We start from the raw sequence: 22,695 nt of genomic DNA on the forward strand, positions 1-22,695 counted from the left end.
AAATTAGCTATACTACAAAGCCATAATTATTTAAAAACAAAAAAGACTTGTATAAGTGCAGGGACAGACAGGAGCAGAGAGAGAGAGACCCCTTACAGAAACGCGACTGCGCCACGACAAAGGCGATCTCCACGAGGCGAGTCACCTCCACAAGGGCACGATCGTCCACAGAGAGTTTTGGTAAAATTCGCTCAGTGGAGGCAGGGAACGAGCAGGTAAAGCGAGCCGGAAGCAGCGCTTTCTTCAGAAACACGAAGGGCCCTCGACTACGTAGGGAGGCGGCGAAGGCCGCGGCGCGCGGCACGCCCCGTCCCCGGCGGGCCCCACGCGGTGGGTGGGCGGGCCCCACGCGGTGGGTGGGCGGGCCGGGAGGAAGTTAAACTCACTCCACGGGGATCGCCGTAAGACCCGGCGGCGCTCATCCGCCAAAGGGAGCGGGCACGGGCCTCGACGGCGAAGGGAAAACGCTGGAGCCCCCGGCCCGAGGGAGGCGACCCCTGGCCTGGCCCGGGCCCACCCCGAGCGCCAGCTGAGGGCCGCAGAGGGATGGGGGGCGCGCCCGGGGAGGTGAGGAGGCGGGTGGGCACGTCGCGGGGTGGTCGCCGCGGCGGGGCCGGGCGGAGGGCGGGGGGGGGAGGCGCCCCGCACGGGAGCCGCGCGCCCGCGCCCCGACAGCCCAGCGCGAGCGGGTCCCCGGCGCCCGCAGTGCGCGCAGCCCGGGCTGGGCAGTGGAGAGGCGGCCCCGGGAGGGAGGCGCCCCCCGGCCGGCGCTGGGCGCGACTCCCCGGACCGCGAGGCCCCGCGCGCGGCCCCGGGGCGCGACCCAGCCCCAGCCCAGCGCCCCCGCGACCACCCCCGCGACCACCCCCGCGAGCGCCGCGGACCTGCCTCCCCGGTCCCCGAGCCCCGCAGGGCCGCCCCGCCCCATCCCGAGGAGAAGGACCCGCCGTCCCTCGTTCGTTTTATTCCGGTTAAACATTTTTTGCAAAGTCATCGTCATCTGCGCGGCGGCGGGGGGCGGGGGGCGGAGCCACGCCGCGGAGTTGCCGCAGGTAAACAGCCCCCTCCCGGCCGGCGGGAGAGCAGCCGCCGCCCGCCGCTCCGGGCGGGGGTCCCGCCGCCGCCGCCCGCCGGGGAGGCCCGCGCCAGGGCGCGGGGCCGGGGCTGCAGCGTAGACGGGCGGCGGCGGCCCCGGAGCCCCCCGCGTGGGCCCGGGCGGCCCGACCCCTGCCCGGCGAGGGCGGCGGAGCGCGCGCCAGCCCCCCGCGCCCCCCGCGCGTGCCCCCGCCCGCGCCCCGCCCGCGCCCCCCGCGCGTGTCCCCGCCCGCGCCCCCGCCCGCGCCCCCCATGCACCACCTCCTGGAACCCGCGGACATGGCGACGGCGCTGCTGGCGGGCGAGAAGCTGCGGGAGCTGGTCCTGCCCGGCGCCCAGGACGACAAGGCGGGCGCGCTGGCCGCGCTGCTGCTGCAGCTCAAGCTCGAGCTGCCCTTCGACCGCGTGGTCACCATCGGGACGGTGCTGCTGCCCATCCTGCTGGTCACGCTCGTCTTCACCAAGAACTTCGCAGGTGAGCGCGGGTGGGTCCGCGGCGCCCCCTCCCCGCCGCCCGCTCCTCGCGCGGGGCCTGGCGCGTGGCCGCCGCCCCCGCCCGGCCTGTCCCCGGGGCCGGGAGACGCGCGCCCCTGCTTCTGCTTTTACCTCCTGATGGTTCACGTGCGAGCGCGGCCCCGGGCCCGGCCTGCCCTGGACCCGGTGGTCAGCGATGTCAGAGAGACACCGGGACTGGCCTGTGGAATGTCCTGTCCGAGGGGGACAGCAGCAGGGCCGAGCTGTGGACGCACAGCCGTGGGGTGGACGCAGAGCCTTGGGGTGGACTCAGGCGCAGGGAGGGAGACCGGCCTGAAGCCGAGCTGTGGACACACAGCCATGGGGTGGCCATGGAGCCCGTGGGGTGGACGCAGGTGTGAGGAGGAGGAGGGCTGACCTGAGACTAAGGACACAGGTCCTTAGGGTGGACGTGGAGTTCATGAGGTGGGCACAGGGTCTGTGAGGTGGACGCGGAGCCCTTGGGGTGGACACGGAGCCCTGAGGAGACACAGAGCCCAGGGGTGGACGTGGAGCCCTGGGGTGGACGTGGAGCCTGTGGGGTGGACACAGAGCCTTGGGGTGGGAGGGGAGCCTTGGGGTGGACACACCGCCAGCAGGCTGGGAGGGCTGAGCAGCTGGCAGGCCTGGTCAGCAGAGGGTGAGGCCTCCATCCTGGGGCAGCGGGAGCCTTTGAAGGACGTGTGCAGAAGGCAGGTTGGCTGGGGGGCTGGTCTTGGGGGACCGACTAGCTGGCACGCTCTGCCCCCCAAAGAGCTCCCACAGGGGAAGGGGGCCAGGTGAGGCAGAAGCACCCGGCAGGGCGGGCAGGACAAGTTGCTGCCCCTCAGGGTCAACAGAACCCCGGCCGGCTAGAGCGGGGCACGTTGTGGACGCTGGGAGAACCCGGGATCTGGGCTGGGGCAGGCGGGGACGGGGACCCAGGTACCGGCGGACCTGCCTGGGCCTCAGCCACACTCGGTCAACAGTGCCAGCCCGTGGAGGGGCCGGACCCCCAGTGGCCCCCTCACCTGGTCTGAGTGACGGGCACAGCCCCCTGGCCTTTCCCTCTGCGTTGGCCGTTCCCGAGACCCCCAGCCTCCCCCCAGGCAGGGACACCTGTGCCTGAGGGTGGACATCACAGGAGGCCGCTGCCGGCCTCTCTCCTGGGGCCCATACAACCTGAGCCCATGGAGCAGGCGACACCCTGACACACACCCCAGCAGCACCCCACACCCGTGCCTGAGACCTCTGGTGGAAGGAGCCACTTGGTGCCAAGCTCCAACGAGGACAGACACCCCAGGCCACGGCCCCTAGGCAGGGGCATCCCTGGGCTGCTGTCCTGTCCTCAGACCGGCGGCCAGAGGCACAGACGCAGCAGGTCCCTGAGTCACGCCTGCCTCAGTCTCCCTCAGGGACCCCACCAGACACGGCCACGGCCAGACCCAGCACTGGCTTCCCGCTCGGGGCACGTGGGGCTCGTGCACTTGCTCAGCTCTCAGGCATGGGCATCGTCCCCGCCCAGCATGCACCGGTCCTGGGGCCCTGGGCCTCTCGTGTGGGGGTAGCCCCTTCACCCCCAAATAGGCCGCTGGGCCTCCTGGGTGCGTGAGGGATCCTGGCATTGCACCAAATGTGGGACCAAGGCCTGCCCCTAAAACTTGAGGGCCCACCCAGAGGGCAAGAGAGGCGCGTCCAAAATGCACCGGAGAGGGAGAGTGGTCCTTGAAAGACCTGCGCACGGAGGGCCGCCTGCACCCGGCTGTCCAGGACCACGGCGGGGCCCTAGGCCAAGCGGGAGCAGGAGCAGGGTGGGTGGGCAGGCCCCCGTGGGCGGTGCAGGCCCCTTCCTGGCTCCGGGCGCGCAGTGACAGGCAGCGGGGGCCACCGCCTCCCGCTCTGTGCAGAGCCTGCACCCTCTCGAGGCCCTTCGCGGGCTGGGCCCGCCTGCTGGGGCAGCTTCTCCTGGGGCTGGGGTGACCCCTGTCTCGCTGAGTTCCCCGGCCGCAGGCAACGTCCTCCCCGAGATCCCCAAGATAAGTCAGGCGGTGGTGGCCGGGGTCTCCCTGGCCATAGGAACCAGCTCAACGCAGGCAAGGAGGGGCCGGAGACCCTGGGGGGGAGGCCCAGAGGGCACTTGGGGACGCTGAGGGTGGGCAGTGGCCAAGAGAAGCCAGCGCTGTTTCCCCGACATGCCTGGGTGCGCCTTCCGTCCCGGGACACAGGGGTCTCCAGGCTGAGCTGCCTGCTTTCTCCCGAAGGAGAGGGGATGAGTGTCCTGGGTGGCGGGGCCGCGCAGCGTGTGGCCGTGGAGCTCCGCAGCTCGGGGGGCCTGGGGGGCTGCGCGGCTGGAGCTCTCGGGGCAACAGCACAGGCCAGGGACACCGGCACGAGCGTTGGCCCTGGGCCGGGCACTCCGCCCACCTCGAGCTGAGCCCCAGCGGCTCCTCTGTGCCTCTGCCCACCTCCTCGAGGTGGCCCCGGACCTTCCCCGTGAGGTGTGCACCCAGCACAGGAAGCAGCAGGGGTAGGGCAGGGGCAGGGCAGGGGCAGGGCAAGACCAGGGCCAGCCAGGGACCCTGGCTGGGGGGCTGGGTGCCTGGCCCTCTCCCTTCCCTTCTCAGGGCTCACCTCCCCCTGGGCACCCCGAGCCTCTGTGCTATCTGGAGAGGGCCTGGGGGTGTGGGTGGTGCCGGTCGGAGCGCGAGGTTAGAAGCCTTGGCGCCTGTCCTCCCACACACAGCTGGCTGCAGTAGAGGGTACCCAGGGTAAGACCCCACCCCTCTCCAGGCCTGCTGCTGGGGGAGGGGCAGAGGCTTTGGGGAGGCTGTGGGTGGCGGGGCTGGGGGCTGGGATGGGACCGGGGCAGCTGGGGAGGGAAGCCGCAGGGCCGGTCCCCTTCCCTGCCTGCAGTCCCCCCAGCCCTTTCTCCCCCCACAGCCCTGTCTCCTCTCTGCCCCCAGAGGAACCTATATACTGTTACACCCCGCACAACTTCACGCGCGACCAGGCGCTGTACGCCCGCGGCTACTGCTGGACGGAGCTGCGGGACGCGCTGCCCGGCGTGGACGCCAGCCTCTGGCCGTCGCTCTTCGAGCACAAGTTCCTGCCCTACGCCCTGCTGGCCTTCGCGGCCATCATGTACGTGCCTGCGCTGGGCTGGGAGTTCCTGGCGTCCACGCGCCTCACGTCGGAGCTCAACTTCCTGCTGCAGGAGATCGACAACTGCTACCACCGCGCGGCCGAGGGCCGGGCGCCCAAGATCGAGAAGCAGATCCAGTCCAAGGGGCCCGGCATCACCGAGCGCGAGAAGCGCGAGATCATCGAGAACGCCGAGAAGGAGAAGAGCCCCGAGCAGAACCTGTTCGAGAAGTACCTGGAGCGGCGCGGCCGCAGCAACTTCCTGGCCAAGCTGTACCTGGCGCGGCACGTGCTCATCCTGCTGCTCAGCGCCGTGCCGCTGTCCTACCTGTGCACCTACTACGCCACGCAGAAGCAGAACGAGTTCACGTGCGCGCTGGGCGCCGCGCCGGACGCCGCGGCGGGGGCCGGGGGCGCGGTGCGCGTCAGCTGCAAGCTGCCGTCGGTGCAGCTGCAGCGCATCATCGCGGGCGTGGACATCGTGCTGCTGTGCTTCATGAACGTCGTCATCCTCGTCAACCTCGCGCACCTCTTCATCTTCCGCAAGAGCAACTTCATCTTCGACAAGCTGCACAAGGTGGGCGTCAAGACGCGCCGCCAGTGGCGCCGCTCGCAGTTCTGCGACATCAACATCCTGGCCCTGTTCTGCGACGAGAACCGCGACCACATCAAGTCGCTCAACCGCCTGGACTTCATCACCAACGAGAGCGACCTCATGTACGACCACGTGGTGCGGCAGCTGCTGGCGGCGCTCGCGCAGTCCAACCACGACGCCACGCCCGCGCTGCGCGACGCGGGCGCGCAGACCCTGGCCCCGGGCGCCGAGCCCGAGCCCGCGGGCGCCGCCGAGCCGCCGGTGGTGAAGCGGCCGCGCAAGAGGATGAAGTGGATCCCCACGGCGAACGCGCTGCCGCAGCCCTTCAAGGAGCCGCTGGCCGGCGCGCGCCCGGACAACAGCAAGGCCGAGAAGCCCAAGCCCGTGCGCCGCAAGGCGGCCGCCGACGCGCTCGCCGCGCCGCTGCTGGACGCGCACCCCAAGGCCGCCGGCGCCGCGCCGCCCGGGCCGGCCGCCGACAGGAAGCACGCGCGCCACTTCTCCCTGGACGTGCACCCCTACATCCTGGGCGCGCGCAAGCCCAAGGCCGAGCCCGCGCCCGCCGCCGCGCTGCCCGCCTCGCGCAGCCAGGAGGGGGGCTTCCTGGCGCAGGCGGAGGAGCGCGCGCGCGGCCTGGGCGCGCCGCCCCCCGCAGGTACGGGCCTCCCGGGGCGGGCGGGCGGCCGGGGACCCCCTCCTCCCGGGGCGCAGCGGCCCAGAGCGCGAGGGCGGGCCGGGAGGGCCGCGGCGAGGCCGCCCCGGGAGCTGACCCCCCATCTTCTCGCCGCCCGCAGACGCCCCGCTCCCCGAGGAGGACATGGCGTTCGCCGCGGAGCCGGCCCGGGCCGGCCTGCCGCCCGGCGGCCCCTTCCGTGTGTGCTCGCCCCCGGCCGTCCCTGCCGTGGCCCCTCTGTCGCCCGCCGGCCTGGGCAAGGCCGACCCCCTCGCCCTCCTGAGCCGGAACGCCACCCACCCCCTGCTCCACATCAACACGCTGTACGAGGCCCGCGAGGAGGAGGAAGGGGGTCCCTGCGTGCCCCCCGACGTGGGCGACCTCGTCGCCATGCCCCCACCCCAGCAGCTCCTCATTGCCGCCTTCGACGAGCCGAGGACAGCTGTGAGTACCCTGGAGTTCTAGGGGACCGCCCCCGAGGGCTTTGCCCCCGCACCCCACCCGCATGTCCGGCGGCTCCGCACCCCGGAAGGCCCCGACGTGGTGCGGGCCGGGGGCGGCGCGGCCCGGCAGAGCCCCCCGCCCACGCCCGCAAGGCCCCCGCGGTGGGCAGGGGGTGCTGCAGGTCGGAGAGTTTATTTTTTTAGTCGATTTTGTCGCAGACTTGGGACTGGGTTTGTTTTCTGAGAAGGGACAGGCCGGGGTGGGGGCAGCAAAGACCGGCCTCCCCCAGCCCAGCGGCTCCAGTCCAGGGCGGAGCAGGCTGGGAACGGGACTGGCCGCCCACACCGCCCCCAAGGGGTCAGCGCTCAGGGGTCCGCCCCTCCCCCCGCAGGGCGCAGAGCCTTGGGGTGGGAGGGGCTGGGGTCCACCCCCATCAAAGATCTCCATGCACTTTCTTGTAACCTGACATACTGTATTTTATTTTGTTATTGTTACTGTAACTAGCAGCTATGTTGATGGGTAGGGAAACAAGGTGAGTTCAAAAGGGAGGATGGAGCGTGTGAGCGGGCGCGAGTGTGTGAGTGTGCGAGGGCACGGCCTTGCCGGGGAGGAGACCAGCGCAATAACCACGTCCCCCGCCCGGGCCCCCAGCCCCTATTACCTCAGCCACGGCCACAACCAACAAGGTAGCACTGAGCATCAAATAAATATTATTCTGACTACTCGCCGTGTCCTGTGTGGGCCGCCCTGCCGGGCAGGGGCCATGGGCCGCGAGGACGCTGCCCGCTGCCCCCTCTCCCTGCCTCACGCCTCGTCCGGGTTCCTGCAGGCGGTGCTGCGCCTGCGGTGAGGAGGGGATGCTGCTGTCGGGCTGCAGCAAAGGGGACTCAGGTGGCCCTGCCTGGAGGCTCAAGGGGGGCGGGGCAGTGCACAGCCCCCCAGGAAGCCGGCCCGTTGGCCAGGTGTGGCAGCTCCTTTGGGGGCTCGGGGACATGACAAGGCGACATGGAGGGGCCCAGGGAGCCCCCTGGGGGGGATGCCTGTGATGTGGTCTGGGGTGCCCACAGCACCATGGGGGTCCGGGGGGAGCCGGGCAGGTGGAGGCGTTCTAGGCGGTGTGGGGCCAGGCAAGGGACTCCATTGCCAGGCTCTGAGCTTGGGGTGGGGGTGAGCCAGTTCTGTGGGGCCTCAAGAGCCACACGTGCCCCATGCTGCCCCTGTGCTGGAGGGAGGTAAGTCCCCGAGAGCACGGGGTTGGGGCCCAGGGCAGGGTTCTCAGAGAAAACTTGCCAGGGTCAAACAGCCGGGGCAGCTGGATGGCGGCGTGCACGACCTGCTCGCGGCTCTGGACCTCCCCGGAGCCCCCTCCCCCGGCACTCTGGGGTGGCTCTGCTGTGGGTGGGGCCAGCTCTCCTCAGGAATCCGAAGCTCAGTGTGCAAGGCCCCCCAGCCCAGTGGCTCTCACCCAGCCCCAGCATCCAGAGGCGAGCCCCTGAGGACACCTGGTGTTCCTGGCCACCTGCAGAAGCCCTGAGTGGCTGCCCAGTCCCAGCAGCAGGGTCAGCCGAGCCCCTGGCCCCCAGGAGCACCATCTCACCGTGGCAGCCCTGAGCAGCCCCGTGGCCAGGGCTGGCCACCATGTCCCATGCCCTGACCCACCCACTGCTGTCCGCACATGGCAACATCTGCCTCAGCTCCCTGCTTCTCCCCAACTGGGCTGGGGCCCAGCCTGGCCCACAGACCACCCCCAACCCCACTGCCCTTGCCACGCTCGCATTCCTGCCCCTTCCACTTGTGTGCACATGACAGTGGCCCCTGGCGACCAGTGCTCAGGCTGCTCCAGACCGGCCGTCCAGCACCTCCTGGGTGGGTGGCCCCAGCTCATCCCATGCCCAGGTGGTATTAGGGCCCTCTAGGGAAACAGCCACAGGGTGTCCATGCGCGCACTGGCCCTGGCCGGGGGGGCCACGCCAGCTGCCAGAGCCAGCACGTGGGCGGGCTGAGTCCTGCGGCCCGGTGACCAGCCAGCCCCTGCCTCCACGGACAGGGGACGAGCCCGGAGCCTGGGGTCCAGTCGAGCCGCCTCTGCGCCTTCGGCCAAGGGCACCTGGTGCCAAGGTACATTTCAGACAGAGTCCTGTTCTGGAAGAGGTTTGTCCCTCTGCGTGAACGTGGCCTAAGTGCCCACGCCCTGCAGGGCCCACCCCCCTGGAAGTGGACACTTACTGCAGGGGCCCTTCGCGCTCCCAGAACAGCTGGCTCTGCCTCAGGCTCCTGCTGGGCTCTGAGATGATCTGCTGGGCCCCTTCCTTGGTGCCTACCCCCCAAAGCCTGGAGGGGGGCCTCAGTGTAAATAGCTCTTCCTAGGCCCAGGGCTCCAGGCACCACCCCCTGGCTCTCCCACGTGCTCTCCTCACCCCCCACCGCCCAGCTCCTGCAGCCTCTCCACGGGCCCGGTGGGGTGCCCACTCCTGGACAGCAAGGGCAGTTCTCGTCTCTCCCGTCCACCGGTTTCCCACAGCGCCAGGGGCTCAGACACCTTCCTGCCTCTAAAGGGCCACCTTCCCCGGTGGCCGCAGCAGCCTGAGGCTCTGGCCTCTTGTTTGAAATACTGGCGCCACGCCACCCCCCTACCCTCCAAGAAGCAGGTGCTGTTTTGTCTCACTGGAGAGGACAGGCTGGAGAAGAGCGTCACGCTGACCCCTCGCCGGGCCTCTTCCACCATGCCGGCCCAGCCTGGGGATCCCAGCAGGACTACAGCCGAGGCCGGGGTCGTGGGCCAGAGGGACCCCGCGCCTGTTTCCCTTGTGAGGATGTGGTCCAGGTGACCAGGGGGTGACAAGAGCCCTCGGAAGTGTGTGGTTCATGGTACACGACCTGAGTCCAAACAACACGGGCCGGGGGCGTGGACTGTGGCCGAGGTTGGAGGAGGGGAATGCTTTAGGGAGGACAGGCTGCCCTGAGACAGCAGGTAAGCGTCTCCAGCAACGCCCAGGTGGCCCTCCCCGAGCCCTTGGCTGGCAGCCAGCACCCAGAGTGGAATTCCAGGAGTGACCCCCAGGCTCAGAACCCCAGGGGCAACCTGGGGGGGGGGGAGCCGAGCTATTCTTCCTGGAGCAGGAATGGGGACCCCCCCCAACTCCAGCAGGGGGCAGAGGGTCTGTCCTGGAGGGGGTGTGGGGGGGTGGCCTGGACTCTGGCCCTCCCCCCGGGCCTAGAGGAGTGTCCGTGTCAGCTGAAGACAGGCCTGGGGGTGCCTGCTCCGGCCAGTCATCTGACAGGACCCCCCCCCTCCTCTAATGGGGTCCCTCCCCACACCCAGGAGAGCCCACGTGGCAGCCGCCACCGCACCGTGCCTGGGGCCTGGAGCACACAGCAGCTTTTTGCAACGATGGCACCTTGGAGGCCAGGGCTCTTTGGCCTGGGGCTGGCTGTGGAGAGCAGGTTATGGGGCACCAGAGAAACGGGCGGGGCGAGGAGCAGGGCGGTGGGCCCCCGGTGCCGCCCCCGCCGTGTTGTCCACGACGAAGCCGAGGGCGCCACCAGGGCAGCCGGGCCGCGGGACAAGTGGGCGCGGGGCAGCAGCTGGCAGGCAACGAGCCGTCGGCGCCCGCACCCCCCCGAGCAGCTCAGCCCGGCTGCGGCGAGTCGAGTCCAACGTCGGCGCCACAGGCCGCCGCGCAGCCCCGGGGAAACCAGGCCCGCGCCCGCGCCCCCGCGGCGGCCAGTGCGCAGCGCTGCTCCCCGGCGCCGCCAGCCCGCCCCGCCGCCCCGGCGCCCCGCAGGCCCGGCGCGTGAGCTCGAGGCCGCGGGACCGTCGCGGGACGCCAGCGCGGGGCCGCGGCGCCGGGACCTCTCGCGTCGCGGCGGGGGTCGCTTCGGGCAGGGACCGGCCGCGTGCCCCGCCCCTCCGCGGCCCCGAGCGCCGCCCGCGGGTCCCCCCCTCGGGGGCTCCAGCCGCGCCCGGGCGCCCCCACGTCCCTGGGCCTCCCACCGGGCGCAGGTCCGCAGCAGGCCCAGGGCTGGCGGCGCCCCGCTCCCGCCGACGGCGCGGGCCCCTGCGGGCGGCTCCGGGACGACCCCCAGAGCGCGTGCGAGGGCGCCGCGGGCGGGCCTGGAGCCCGGGCCTCGGCGGGCGAGCGCGACGCCCCTCAGCTGCGCCCTGGTGCGAAGACGGACGGCTCCCAGGACACGTGGGCTTCGGGTCGGCGGACTCAAGCCGTCCCACCCCGCAGGGGGACGCAGGGAGGATCGCCAGCCCGCCCCGCGCCCCGGCCCGCACGGCCCGCTCCCGCCCACTGCGCACGCTCAGGCCCGGGGGCGTCGGCGGGGCGGGGCTGGCGGCTCGCGCGGCCGTCTGGGAAATGTAGTCCATGGCCGCGGGCCGGCGAGGCGGGCAGGGCGCGCGGAACTACCCTTCCCGGCATGCCGCGCGCCGCCTCCGGCCCCGCTCCGGCCGCAGCGCGACGGAGCCGCATGGAGGCCGGCGAGACGCCGCCGCCCGGGTACGCTGCGGGCGCGGGGGCCAGGGGGCGCGCGGGCCGGGGGACGCGGGAATCAGGGGGCTCGCGGGCCGGGGGGCGCACGAACCGGGGGGCGACAGGCTCAGGGGGCGCACGGGCCGGGGGGGCGCGGGAATCGGGGCGCGCGGGATCCAGGGAGTGCGAAGGTCGGGGCGCGAGGGCTCGAAGGGCTCGAATGGCTCGAAGGGCCCCAGGGGCGCGCGCGTGCGCCCGGGGTGGGGGTGGGGGTGGGGGTGGGGGTGGGGGGTCGGGGCGCGCAGGGTGCGCCGGGGCGCGCGGGGGGGTTTGCTGCGCGAGGGATTGCGACCCGGGAAGCAGAGTCTCGGGGGTCCTCGGACCATAAGGGTCTCCGGGGGGTCGGGAGGACTCGAGAATGGAGCCGCACCCCGCCGCAGGCCGCCCGGGCCGAGCAGGCCGCGGGGTGGGGAAAGGGGAAGTCGGTTCAGGGCGGCCTCTCCCTCTAGGAGGCCGAGCAAAACACGCTGGCCTTTCGGGGCCCTGGTGGGGGGGGCCTCTCTGCCTGCAGGCCCAGGTGAGGCCCGGGACAGGTGCCCTGGACGCGCATTCTGCCAGCCGTGGGCCTGCCGGGCACAGGGTGACGTGTCCCTGTCTGCCTGCCGAGGCTGCCATATGGACACAGAGGCCAGGCCGTTTCCCCGGTGTGCGGGCCAAATGTCAGGGGCCCGTGAGAATATCTGAAATGAACACGCACAGAAGAGCTTGGAGAGGTGGTTAAGTGCCGCGAAGCTCAGGGGGAGGCATCTTAGAAACTACGAAGTTGAATCTGCCTTGGGCTCGTAGCATACCTTGTCGCTCAGGAGGGCGCTGTTCACTCTGGAAAGCCAGGGCGTCCTCGGGAAAGGGCAGGTGCCTTCCAGGTATGGTCCTGGGCTGGGGGCTGTCTGTCCCCCTGCTGCAAACGGAAAGGCTGTGGGAGGGCACGCCCACCAGCTCCCAGTGGTCAGGGGGAGCCCGGGGGCACAGGGCCTGCCGACAGCTCTGCCGTGGTGGCACCCGCCCTCTCTCTAGCATAGAACAGGTCCTCCCAGACCCGGGAGAGGTCTGTAGGGGCCAGGGGCGCCCCGGCTCCAGAGGTGGGAGGCAGGGCAGGGCTGTGGTCCCCATCCCGTCTGCCTTTTCCTTCTGCAGGGGGCAGCTTTTGTGGCCCCCGGGTCGGTCTACTTGGAGACCCTCTGGCTTTCGGAGCAGGCCTGGGGAGGCCAGCTGGGGGGGGTTCTAGTTAGCCTGCTGGGTCTGGAGGCAGCTTCTGGCTTCCCAGTTTCAGAGGGTGCGGGGGAAGGGACGGAGCCGAGAGAGGCGGCCGCTGCTGGGGCTGGGCAGGCGCGAGCTTGCGACCCGCGGTCCAGCGGCCTGGGCCCGGGGCTGCCGCTCGCACAGCGCACCCTCCGGCACCTTCGGCTCTTCCTGGGATAGACGCCCAGCGAGACAATTCCAGGTCCCGGGGCCATGTACTCTGTTAGTCTGCCTTCCTTCCTGGGGTCACGTCTCCAGGAGGTCCCCAGGAGAAGCAGGGCTTGGAGCCTGGCAGCATCTTCTTGCCCGCGTCGCCGTCCTCAGGCTGCTGGGCCTTCTCGCCAGGACAGGCCACTGCCTTGCTCGTGGATTGCGTGCCTGTCTGCAGATCTGCCTGCTCACCAGTGTGTACTTCTAACCCCAAAATCAGTCCTCACGGTACTTTCTCGGTCACTCCCGGGCCCACGTAAGTGGCGGGTCCTGGAGTCGCCCGAGACACGTTCCAGCTGAGGTCACACGAGGTGATGCTCACCCATCTGGTTTCCATTCTTACTCCGTAAAGCAGTATTTTCATGGTACATATAGCACAGCGTCTTGCATTTTGTGGGTGATTTTTCTGTGTAAAGTGACTCGCAAGTGCAGTGATCAGGTGCCATCTAGCAAGAGAGGCTGGGACGGGCCTTCCGGAGAAAGCAGGCCTCAGGCCAGCTTCCTTCAGCCTGTGCTGAGCTGTTGAGGAGCCGGCCGTGAATCCCAAATGAGGTGTCTTTATACCATAAAACGAGGCTGTTTGTCCAGTTGATGAAACCGTGGCCAGAGTGGCAGGAACTGCACACCTTGTCTCTCCTAGGAGCAAGGTTCCACCTTCGCAGCAGCAGAAAGGACGTGACTCCCGTGATAACGATCCTTGAGTGTGTTTAGACTCGTCTCCTGGCCTGAGCTCCCTGGAAGCTTGTGGAGGGAGAAAGAGCAGTCACGTCCCGTTCCCAGATGAAGACAGAACCCCCGCGGGGATGGACGTGGCTCGAGTGGCTGAGCACCTGCCTCCCACATGGGAGGTTCCAGGTCTGTCCCCAGTGCTTCCTAAGAACAAGAAAAGAAACAACAAGCAAACAGAAACAACAACTTAGGGAAGCTGCTGCGGCTCAGTGGTTGAGTGCCGTCTTCACACATATGTGGTAGCGTTCGATCCCTGGTCCCAGTACCTAAAAAAAATAAAAATAGAAAGACACCTCAGCAGGTATGTCCTGATGTCAGGCCCTGGTTCTGTCTGTGCTCTGTGGGTTTTGGCCCCACTTTCCATCCTGCAGGGACGTCAGAGGGACACTGAGAGAAGCCCACGGGCAGAAGTGGGATTTGAACTCGATGCACTATTTGCTTGGCCCTGGGGGAGGTGCGGCAAGCAGGAGGCACCTCCTGAGGCAGTGCCATGGGGTGAGCCGCTGCCTCCCGCCTGTGGCGACCAGCTCGCCCGATGGCCTTTGCCCAGGAGCACGGCGGTGTGCCGTGCCCGGCCATGTACCCCAGTCGAGTTTCAGGCGAGAGGCACCAGCGAGCGAGGCAGCGCCTCTGCAGCCAGGGCTGGCAAAGCGACCAGCAGCGGACTCCGACAGAAGCGCCCTGTGCCCCATGCCCAGTGTCACATGTGGAGGCCTGGGAAACGGCCAGAAGCCGGTGCCAGGCTCCCTGGGGCTGTGCTGACCCAAGGGGCCCAGCCCGGCGCCCGGACGCAGCCCAGGCAGCAGCCCGTGCGAAGGTGACGCTTGGGTCCAGGGCAGGAGACGGGCACGCCAGCCGGGGGCTCGAGCCAGGCGTTGAGCTGTGGGTCAGTGGAAGGAGAGCCGGAAGGCGCCTGAGCTGGTGCTGAGGCCGTGCCTGAGCCTCGGCTTCTGTCCACGCAGGTTCCGTCCCTCACCCCCGTAGGCCTGAGGGTTCTCGAGAGTCCCGACGTGCTGGCCGCCGTGGCGTGTGCACCGTTATGCGTGTGTGCACTGTGTACACGGAACCCCCAGTAGGGCAGCAGGAGTCGGCAGAGGGGGCTGGGTGGGGAGGCCCTGCCAGCCCTGGGCCCCGGGCCTCGTCCGGCCACCGCAACCCTGCTCCTTTGTGGCCGCCCCCCCGCGCTGTTTTCTTAAGCGGCATGCCCGGCCCTGGTGAGGTGGAGTGGAGCGGTCGCGTCTGGTGCCTTCTGGGCTCCACACTGGGAACGTGGGCAGGTCCCGGGCGGTGGCGGGCGTCAGTCCCCTGTCAGCCGAGCGCCTTCACCTGCCGGAGGGAGCCCGGGGCGCCGCCTGATGGGGGCCCCTGAGACCACGGAACAGCTCCCCGCCGTCGGTGTCCACTCAGCGCTCCACTCCCTGGTTGGCTTGTGACTTTTAAGCAGCTTTCTTGTCCTGGGGCCCAGACGAGGCAGCACAAGGCTCTGGGTCGCCTCCCCGTGGGATGTGTCAGGGAGACGGGCAGGCGGGCCCCTGTGCCGCTCAGGGCTGGGTGCTGGGGCCCTGGCGGTGCCGTCCAGGCCACTCTATGCTTCCAGCCAGCTGCTGGGGAGCGGGCGGAGACCTGCTCCTGACGGCCTTCTTGTGGCTCCGCCTGCTCGTCTGTCCTCCCTGTCACTGCCTGTGTGGTTGCTGAGTGTGGCTGGAGGCCCCCAGTGGCTCATGTCCGTGGGGTCTGGGGCTCTGGGGGTGCAGGCGCATCGCCATGTTCCAGACCCCCGGCGGGCGACTGCTGGCTGCCCACGGCTTGTGTTTCACTTCCTGCCCGGAGGACATGCTGACCTGTGTGTCAAAGTCCAGCTCTTCTCCCTCCCGTTGGCGCCGGCTATGCTGGTGGTTTGGGCTCGTCCTCTGGCTTCGGGGAAGCCTAAGCACACGTGCCCACAGCCCCAGCAGGCGGCCGGACCCTGCGGCCTGGGCCCTGCCCAGCGCCCCGCGGCTGGCTCGGCAGTGCCCACTGGCCCTGTGCAGTCGCGCCTGTGCGTGGAGACCGTGCGCCTCAGGCCTGCCCTCCCCGGGCGCTGCGTGGCCCAGCCCAGCGGCTCTGCGCTCCTGCGCGGCTGCCTCCGGCCGCCAGAGGCTCTTTGGGGAGAGGAGGGCAGCGGTCCACCCACCATGTGCAGGGGTGTCGGAGGCCCTGGGCCTGGCCGCCCCAGCCCGCGCCTGCTCAGGCCTCTCTTCTCTGCAGGCTTCCATCCAGCACAGCAGGAAGCTGACCGCCCGCCATGGAGGGGGAGGAGGACGAGCAGCCGCCACGGGAGGTGAGGGGCGGCGGGGCCCCAGGCGCGTGCCCCCCTGCCCGCCCCTGTGCGGAGAAGCAGCGCCACCTTTCCCAGGCGGATAGGATTCGGGAGGTGGGGGGAGGCGCCCCCGCTGGGCCGGTGTGGGGGTCCTGGGATTGGGGACGAGAAGGAGGGTCTTCCTGTCCTGAGGCTGGGCTGACCCCGAGGGGCTCCCGAAACCGGCCCCTGCAGGGTCCCCCTGCCACGTGGGGGACGTGGGTCTCAGCAGCCCCCCAGGCCCTGGCAGAGGTTGGGCGGGCGGCCCTCCCTGAGAGGTCCTCTCTGGGCCCATCCACCGGCGCCCTGCCCTGTCCAGTTTCTGTCCTGGCACCACCCGGATCGCTGGACCCGGCCTGTCCAGCATGGAGCGGACAAGGCCAAGCCATGGCCTGGGGTGGGTTTGGGGGGCCGGGCCCAGCGCCCAGCCTTACGGCCCCTTCCTCAGGCCGCAGTGGAGCCAGTGGAGACGGCGGGGCCTTCTGCGCCGGGGCCCAGGCTGGTTTCCAGAGAACCCCAGAGTCTGAGTAGGTGTCGCCAGACAGATGCCCTGGGGGCGCTCCGCGTGGGGGCGGGCAGGGAGCGGGAGCCCCTCCTTAGGGCAGGGGACGGGGAGGGCACGGACCCCAAGTGGCCAGAGCCCTGGCTGCCTGGCAGGCATCTCCTGGCCGGAGTCCCTCCCCCGCGAGGGGCGCGTCCCTCTTGGTCCCGGCCACGGTGCTCACCCCGGGGCACTGCAGAGCCGGGCCAGGCCCCTCGGCACCAATGGCCACGTCCCGCCATCTCGAGGGAGGGGACCGTGGGGGTGGCTCAGGACCCCAACTCCTGCAGCGCTGGGAACTGGGGGGCTCCGAGGGGCCCCCACCGCCTGAGCGGGGCTGGGCTGGGCGCTGAGCGGCGCTGTCCCAACAGCCGACGTGGACGCCTTCCACCTCCTCCTGGAGATGAAGCTGCAGCGGCGGCGAGAGCGGCCACAGCTTCCTCGCACTGTGACGGAGCTGGTGGCTGAGGACGGCAGCAGGGTCTACGTGGTGGGCACGGCCCATTTCAGCGACGACAGCAAGAGGGACGTGGTGAAGGTGAGCGCCGGGCAGCAGGGCCACGGGAGCCGGCCGGCCTCTCGCTGGGCTCCCGGGCGGGGGTCTGGGCGCAGGCATGTGGGGTGACTCTGGTGGTTGCAGACCATCAGGGCGGTGCAGCCAGACGTGGTGGTGGTGGAGCTGTGCCAGTACCGGGTGTCGATGCTGAAGATGGACGAGAGCACGCTGCTGCGTGAGGCCAAGGAGATCAGCCTGGAGAAGCTGCAGCAAGCCGTCAGGCAGGTATGCAGGGGCGCCGGGCAGGTACGCAGGGAGGAGTCAGGCAGATACGCATGGGGCACCCGGCAGGTACGCAGGGGGCACCGGGCAGGTACGCGGGGGGCGCCAGGCAGGTACGCAGAGGGCGCCGGGCAGGTACGCGGGGGGTGCTGGGCAGGTACGTGGGGGGGAATCGGGCAGGTATGGGGGGGGTGCTGGGCAGGTAGTGGGGGGGAATCGGGCAGGTACGCGGGGGGTGCCGGGCAGGTACGCGGGGGTAGGAATCGGGCAGGTACGCGGGGTGCGCCAGGCAGGTACGCGGGGCGTGCTGGGCAGGTACGTGGGGGGGAATCGGGCAGGTATGCGGGGGGTGCTGGGCAGGTAGTGGGGGGGAATCGGGCAGGTATGCAGTGGGGGCACCGAGCAGGTACGCGGGGCGTGCTGGGCTGATACATGGGGGGTGGGGTTGGGTGGAGCCTCCCGGCAGGACGTGGCTGAGGCAAGGGGAGAAAAGAAGTTGGGTGCGGGTGTCTCTCTCCCTGCTGGCCCTGCCGCCTGGCCCCCCTCTTGGAGCCTCACCCCCAGCCTGTGGGAGAGCGCTGCCCACTGCCCATTCTAGAATCCCAGTCCTCACCTGTTCCTCATGGAACTCGGCAAAACTTCCTCTTGCTTATCTCTGCTTTGTCTTCACTTGTGAAGCTTTTTGAATTGTGGTTGTGCACGTAAAACATACAGTTTGCCATTTTAACCACATTTAAGGGCACAGGGCAGTGGCGGTAGCTACTCTTACAACATGCTGCTGTCGTGCGTTTCCACGGAGCCGCGTGCCTTCTCTAGAAGGCCGTCCTGGAGGTCCTCGGACACGTGTCCCCTTGGCGTCCATTTCCCCAAGGAAACCACGGAGCCCCGAGGCCTTTGGGGGGCCTCACCACCCTAGGAGCCTTGTGGCCTGGCCAGGGGTCTCAGGCGTCACGGGCAGTGCTGTCCACGGCTGTGGGGCATGTGTCCCCACAAATCTGGCCCGCCAGGCCGAGTGGGGCTGCCTCGTGGAGTCCTGGCCAGTGGCCATCAGGCACCCACTCCTGCAGCCACGGCCTCTGGGTCCCCTTTGCACAGAGAAGGTGGTTTTGAAGACGGAGGTGGGCAGGCCTGGGGTGGGGCTCCTGTGGCCCCGGGGTTCTCCCGATACGCCGTCTCTGCACCCCTTCTCCAGGGACCTTGGGCTCCAGGGTCCCCTGTGTGTCCTGCATGAGGGGATTGGAGGCAGGGCTGCAGGTACAGACATGGGGGTGCCTGCGGAGGGTGGCCCTGCCCCCAGCCTGCTGAGGGGCCAAGGGGAGTTGCACAAAGAGGTGTGGACACTCAGGGTTCTCTCCACAGAGACCCCCGTGGAAGGCGGGCTGGGGCCAGGGGCACTGGGTACCGTTGAGGAGACGGCCACACATGGGGTGCAGCGGGGGGGCCCGAGCAGTGGGCAGCAGAGGCCTCGGGTTCCCTGCGAGCTGTGGGTGCCACCTCCAGCGGCGCTGGACACAGCCCCGGGCAGCCACCGCGTTGCTCCCACCGGGAACTCAGCGCCCACAGAGGGCTGGGGGCTGGCAGGCAGGACACTCGGGCCGTGGCATTTGGCGCCTCTGCCGTGCTCAGGCCTGGGGGCGGCCAGCAGCTGACGCCCCTTCCCCTGCAGAACGGGCTCATGTCGGGGCTGATGCAGATGCTGCTGCTCAAGGTGTCGGCGCACATCACGGAGCAGCTGGGCGTGGCGCCCGGGGGCGAGTTCAGGGAGGCCTTCAAGGAGGTAGGGGCGGGCACGGGTGGGCGGGTGCGGGGCGGGGCCCTGCCCGAGGGGTGGGGCAGGGGGCAGGGTCCTGTGGGGAGGGCGGGGCCACGCAGGGAGGGGCAGGCACGGGGCTGGAGGGTGCCCTCCCTTCCCCTCCCCACCCCACCCCACCCCGCCCCGCCGTGTACCTGGCGAGCACCCCAACACCCCCCAGGCCAGCAAGGTGCCTTTCTGCAAGTTCCACCTCGGCGACCGCCCCCTCCCCGTCACCTTCAAGAGGGCCATCGCTGCGCTCTCCTTCTGGCAGAAGGTCAAGCTGGCCTGGGGGCTCTGCTTCCTGTCGGACCCCATCAGGTAGGGCCCTGCAGCCCCGCCCTCAGCCCCCCAGGCGCCCCGCGCCCACTGCGGCCCACACCCCTCCCTGCCCCCAGCAAGGACGACGTGGAGAAGTGCAAGCAGAAGGACCTGCTGGAGCAGATGATGGCCGAGATGATCGGCGAGTTCCCCGACCTGCACCGCACCATCGTCGCCGAGCGCGACGTCTACCTGACCTACATGCTGCGGCAGGCGGCCCGGCGCCTCGAGCTGCCGCGCGCCTCGGACGGTGCGGGCCGGCCCGGGCGGCGGGAGGGGCTGGGCCGCGGGGCGTGCGCACGGCTTCATCTCGGGCACTGCTGCCCCCACAGCCGAGCCCCGGAAGTGCGTCCCGTCCGTGGTGGTGGGGGTCGTGGGCATGGGCCACGTGCCGGGCATCGAGAAGAACTGGAGCACGGACCTCAACATCCAGGAGGTCATGACGTGAGTGTCCCGCCAGCCGGGGGCAGGGGGCAGGCCCACGCGTCCAGGCCCGGGAGTGGGCGGCGAGACCCTGCAGCTGGGTGGCCCAGGGGCGCTGCCTCCGAGCCAGGCCCAGCCCGCCCCTCCCCTCCCCAGCGTCCCCCCGCCGTCCATCTCCGGCAGAGTGTCCCGGCTGGCCGCGAAAGCTGCCGTCCTCGGCCTGATGGGCTACGGCCTGTACTGGGTGGGCCGGCGTGCCGCCCACCTCGTCCTGGCGCTGCCTGCCGCCCAGAACTGTCTCCAGAGAGTGGCCACAGTCCGGCCCCAGAAGTAGGTGGGGCAGCACAAAGCGGGTGGCCGGAGCCCGCGGTCCTGGAGCGGCACAGCTGCTGCCACGCAGGCGGTGCCTCTGGGCGCTTCCCCAGTGCTGCGGGGTGCCCCTCCTGCCCACCAGGAGTGGCGCCAAGTGGGTCCATGGCCCTCAGCCGGGGCAGGTGGCAGTGTCGCAGGGGGCCCGGGCCTGTGCTACACGGAGGCCCACCTGAGCACTGCCCTTACTGCGCCCCTGGGGTCCAGCCCAGCGCTCCTGCCTTCCCCACCCACCGAGCCTTCCCTCCCGCAGCCCATCCAAATAAAGAGTTCTTTACCAGCTCCGAGCTCAGGCTTCCCAGCGCCCCCCACCGCCCACCCCAAGGCCTCTGCCAGGGCTAAGGCAGACCCAGCCCAGGGCAGCGGGTGGCCATCCCCTACCTCACGTGCCTTCTGACACCAGCGTCCGCCCATCTCAGCCTCCCGGCCACGGGCAGTACCTGCCACACAGTGTTGTGGAGGCGCTTGGGCCAGTCGTGTCTGAGAGAGCGGAGCAGCCTCCATTCTGCAGCCTCTGGCAGGGCCGAGAAACGTGTGTTTGGTATTTTAAAACGTCTGAAGTTTTTTTTGCTCAGGTAATATTAACTTAAAAACAAAAAAGCAATCGAAGCAAATGTCAGGAAACACAAGCCTTAAATTTGATGGTGACAAAAAGGAAGGCGATTTCCTCAGGCTTCTGGGTCCTGAGTGGGCCATCATGTGGCCAGAGGCTAGCTGGGGCGGGGTGGGGCAGGGCAGCCCCCAGAGCCCCTGTCGACCTGGGGTGGGGGTCCGGGCGGCCCCTCCTGTGTGAGTCTGCAGTCGGGACCAGAGCCGTTCTCTCTGGCTGTTCTCTCTGGGCGCCAAGGGGCAGCCTGCGCAGGCGTTAAACCTGCTGGTCAGGTGCCTGGGTGTCGGCCAGACCTTCAGGGTCGGCCAGGGGCTGCGTTCTCTGCCGGCCCACCCGTCGGTCCCAGTTCACAAAATGCCACCCTGGGGCCCAAGGTGAGAATGTTGGGGCGTCCTGGGTGACCTGGTGTCACGACTGGCAGGTGGCACCCTTGGCCAGTGGCAAGGGCAGCCTCTACTCCCAGGGGGCCCACTTGCATTTTTCATGTCTTTCAGGCACGTGTGTGCTTTCCGTACAAAAATAAACTTTTAATTTTGCAAGCTCCTGTTGTGTGAAGCATGTGGAGATGGACTCAAGTCGAGAGGAGGGATGGGTGCTGGCCCTGACTGCCCTGGCCACTGGCCTGGACAGAAAGGGGATGGGGAGCCAGCCAAGGGGCAGTGGGCCCTTTGTCCTAGCCTCCCTGCCCCAGCATGTGTCTGGGAGAGGAAGGGAGGAGCAGGGCAGAGCCCCAAGCCTAGAACAGAAGGGGGGGGAGGGCAGCACCCAAACTCTGTCCAGGAAGGTGTTACTGGATTTTGTCGAGGTTCTTGACTGTGCTGCAGAAATGAATTTCAAGGGCACATTGGGTGAGTTAGGCCAGTAACTTATTAAGGTAGGGAGGGACGAAAAATGGGAGAAAATAATAGATCAGAGGTCCCAGGTAGAGAGGAAGGGGTTGAAAAGTGATAAAGCAGGCTGATTTACAGCCTGCAGTTTCCCCTTACAGATTATAAATCCCCAGGTTTACTTGCGTAGTTATCTGAGGAGAGAAGGCAGCCAGAGTTGGGGTCCAGAGGCAAGAGAGCGTGCTCAGACCTTTCACCTGCTATTTGAACCATTAATTATCCCACCTGTTTGATAACGGCAGGGGAGGAGTCCCAGCTGTTTGCTGTTTTGATTGGTTACCCCCCATCAATCCCCCATGAGGGCCCAGTGATAAAAGTCCTTTGGGAATATCTGGGGCTTCCAGAGGAAGTCTTTGTTTTGAGTGGCAGAATCTTGTGGGCAGGGGTCCTCCAGCAGCCATCTTGGGGTTACTGATGTCCATGTGGACTCTGCCAGGTTCCAGATCTGTCTATTGATTCCCTGTCTTACTAGCTGGCTTCCGGGGGGTGACTGGCACCCAGAGGGGAGCTGTGCGCCTGCTCTGCCTCTCCCAGGCCTGGCCACCTGCAGCACTTGGAGCCCCCAAGAGGGTCCAGCCGCAGGCCATAGTCCTGCTGGTCCAAAGATGGGTGACCAGACCCTTCCTGCCCGGTGGAAGGGGCCACCAGGACCCCAGGGCCAAGCTGAGCAGGCAGATGCCCCGTTCAGCCTGTCCAGGCCAGGGTGGGCCCTGCAGGGTGGGGACCCGGCTCAGGGAGTTCCAAGCGTGAGGAGGGGCAGCCGGGGGGAGCCACCAGGGGGCAGGAACCCCAGCCCTGCAGACGCGCAGGAGAGGAAAGCGAGTGCGTGACCCTGGGCGTCCAGCGGAGCTCCGGGGACTGGGGACAGTGCCCTGGCCACAGGCAGGGGTGAGCCAGGGCAAGTGACATTGGGTGCAAAGACACGGCCCCCGGGGAGGTCTGTGGCCGGGGTTGGGGCAGCCGCCCCCGAGAATGGCAGCGAAGCGCCCTCAGGGTCCGTGGCTCCAGTCACCCTCAAACCCCAGGCTGTGGGGGTGGGCCCCCGCCCTGCCCCGCCCTGCCCCGCCTCTGGACCTGGGGCCCACCCGCGCCTCCGCGCACCGGGACGGTGGGGCAACAGCGCACCCGACCGCGGTGCTGGCGGCTGGAAGGGAAGGCCGGGCCTGCGCGGTGCCGGGGAGGATGTTCATTCTAGAATCTTCCTCAGACACTCCTGGGCCTAATCCACCTCCAGGGGCCGCAAGTCCCCTGGGAGCGGTGAAGAAAGGAGCATGGGCAGGACGCGGGACAGACGCGGCGGGGCCGGAGGCCGGGTCTGCGTGGACCGCCACGAGACGCAGCGACGCGGGCTGCGCTAACGCTGGCTGCCGCCGAGGGCAGAGCGCCGCGGCTTCCGCTCGCGCAGCTCCGGGACCCCAGCCGGCTCCGGCGTCGACCCCTCCCCGGGGAGGGACAACGCGGGCCGCGACGGCAGAGGGGC

The 22,695-nt window shown here is 69.2% G+C and overlaps 2 protein-coding genes across 4 annotated transcripts; both read left to right on the forward strand.

Annotated features, from left to right (window-relative positions):
- The first annotated feature begins 1,294 nt into the window (after nt 1-1,294).
- On the forward strand, nt 1,295-6,600 carry PANX2 (pannexin 2). Its single transcript, XM_058308972.2, has 3 exons — nt 1,295-1,570; nt 4,551-5,978; nt 6,118-6,600. The coding sequence occupies exons 1-3, from the start codon at nt 1,348-1,350 to the stop codon at nt 6,459-6,461; spliced, it is 1,995 nt and encodes a 664-aa protein (XP_058164955.1). The 5' UTR covers nt 1,295-1,347; the 3' UTR covers nt 6,462-6,600.
- Nucleotides 6,601-10,869: 4,269 nt separating this feature from the next.
- Nucleotides 10,870-20,867, forward strand: TRABD (TraB domain containing). Of its 3 annotated transcripts, none has more exons than XM_058308973.1 (10): nt 10,870-10,945; nt 15,404-15,476; nt 15,943-16,021; nt 16,407-16,573; nt 16,676-16,816; nt 18,480-18,590; nt 18,787-18,926; nt 19,004-19,176; nt 19,259-19,370; nt 19,506-20,867. In XM_058308973.1, exons 2-10 carry the CDS (start codon nt 15,441-15,443, stop codon nt 19,681-19,683), a joined length of 1,137 nt encoding a protein of 378 aa, XP_058164956.1. In that variant the 5' UTR covers nt 10,870-10,945; nt 15,404-15,440; the 3' UTR covers nt 19,684-20,867. The 3 variants fall into 3 exon arrangements, with proteins under 3 accessions (XP_058164956.1, XP_071075222.1, XP_058164957.1); XM_071219121.1 differs by lacking the exon at nt 10,870-10,945 and adding an exon at nt 11,744-11,841; XM_058308974.2 differs by lacking the exon at nt 10,870-10,945 and adding an exon at nt 13,419-13,973.
- The last annotated feature ends 1,828 nt before the right edge of the window (nt 20,868-22,695 follow it).

Source organism: Dasypus novemcinctus, chromosome 12 (assembly GCF_030445035.2).
Source record: "Dasypus novemcinctus isolate mDasNov1 chromosome 12, mDasNov1.1.hap2, whole genome shotgun sequence".
In the NCBI taxonomy this organism is placed as follows: domain Eukaryota; kingdom Metazoa; phylum Chordata; class Mammalia; order Cingulata; family Dasypodidae; genus Dasypus; species Dasypus novemcinctus.

Bases quoted from the DNA above. Each gene is read 5' to 3' on its own strand.
- PANX2 (XM_058308972.2), top strand. From the start codon at position 1,348: ATGCACCACCTCCTGGAACCCGCGGACATGGCGACGGCGCTGCTGGCG. The intron at 1,571-4,550 runs GTGAGCGCGGGT...CTCTGCCCCCAG, and splicing joins CTTCACCAAGAACTTCGCAG to AGGAACCTATATACTGTTAC. The intron at 5,979-6,117 runs GTACGGGCCTCC...CGCCGCCCGCAG, and splicing joins GGGCGCGCCGCCCCCCGCAG to ACGCCCCGCTCCCCGAGGAG.
- TRABD (XM_058308973.1), top strand. From the start codon at position 15,441: ATGGAGGGGGAGGAGGACGAGCAGCCGCCACGGGAG. The intron at 15,477-15,942 runs GTGAGGGGCGGC...CCCCTTCCTCAG, and splicing joins ACGAGCAGCCGCCACGGGAG to GCCGCAGTGGAGCCAGTGGA. The intron at 16,817-18,479 runs GTATGCAGGGGC...CTTCCCCTGCAG, and splicing joins TGCAGCAAGCCGTCAGGCAG to AACGGGCTCATGTCGGGGCT.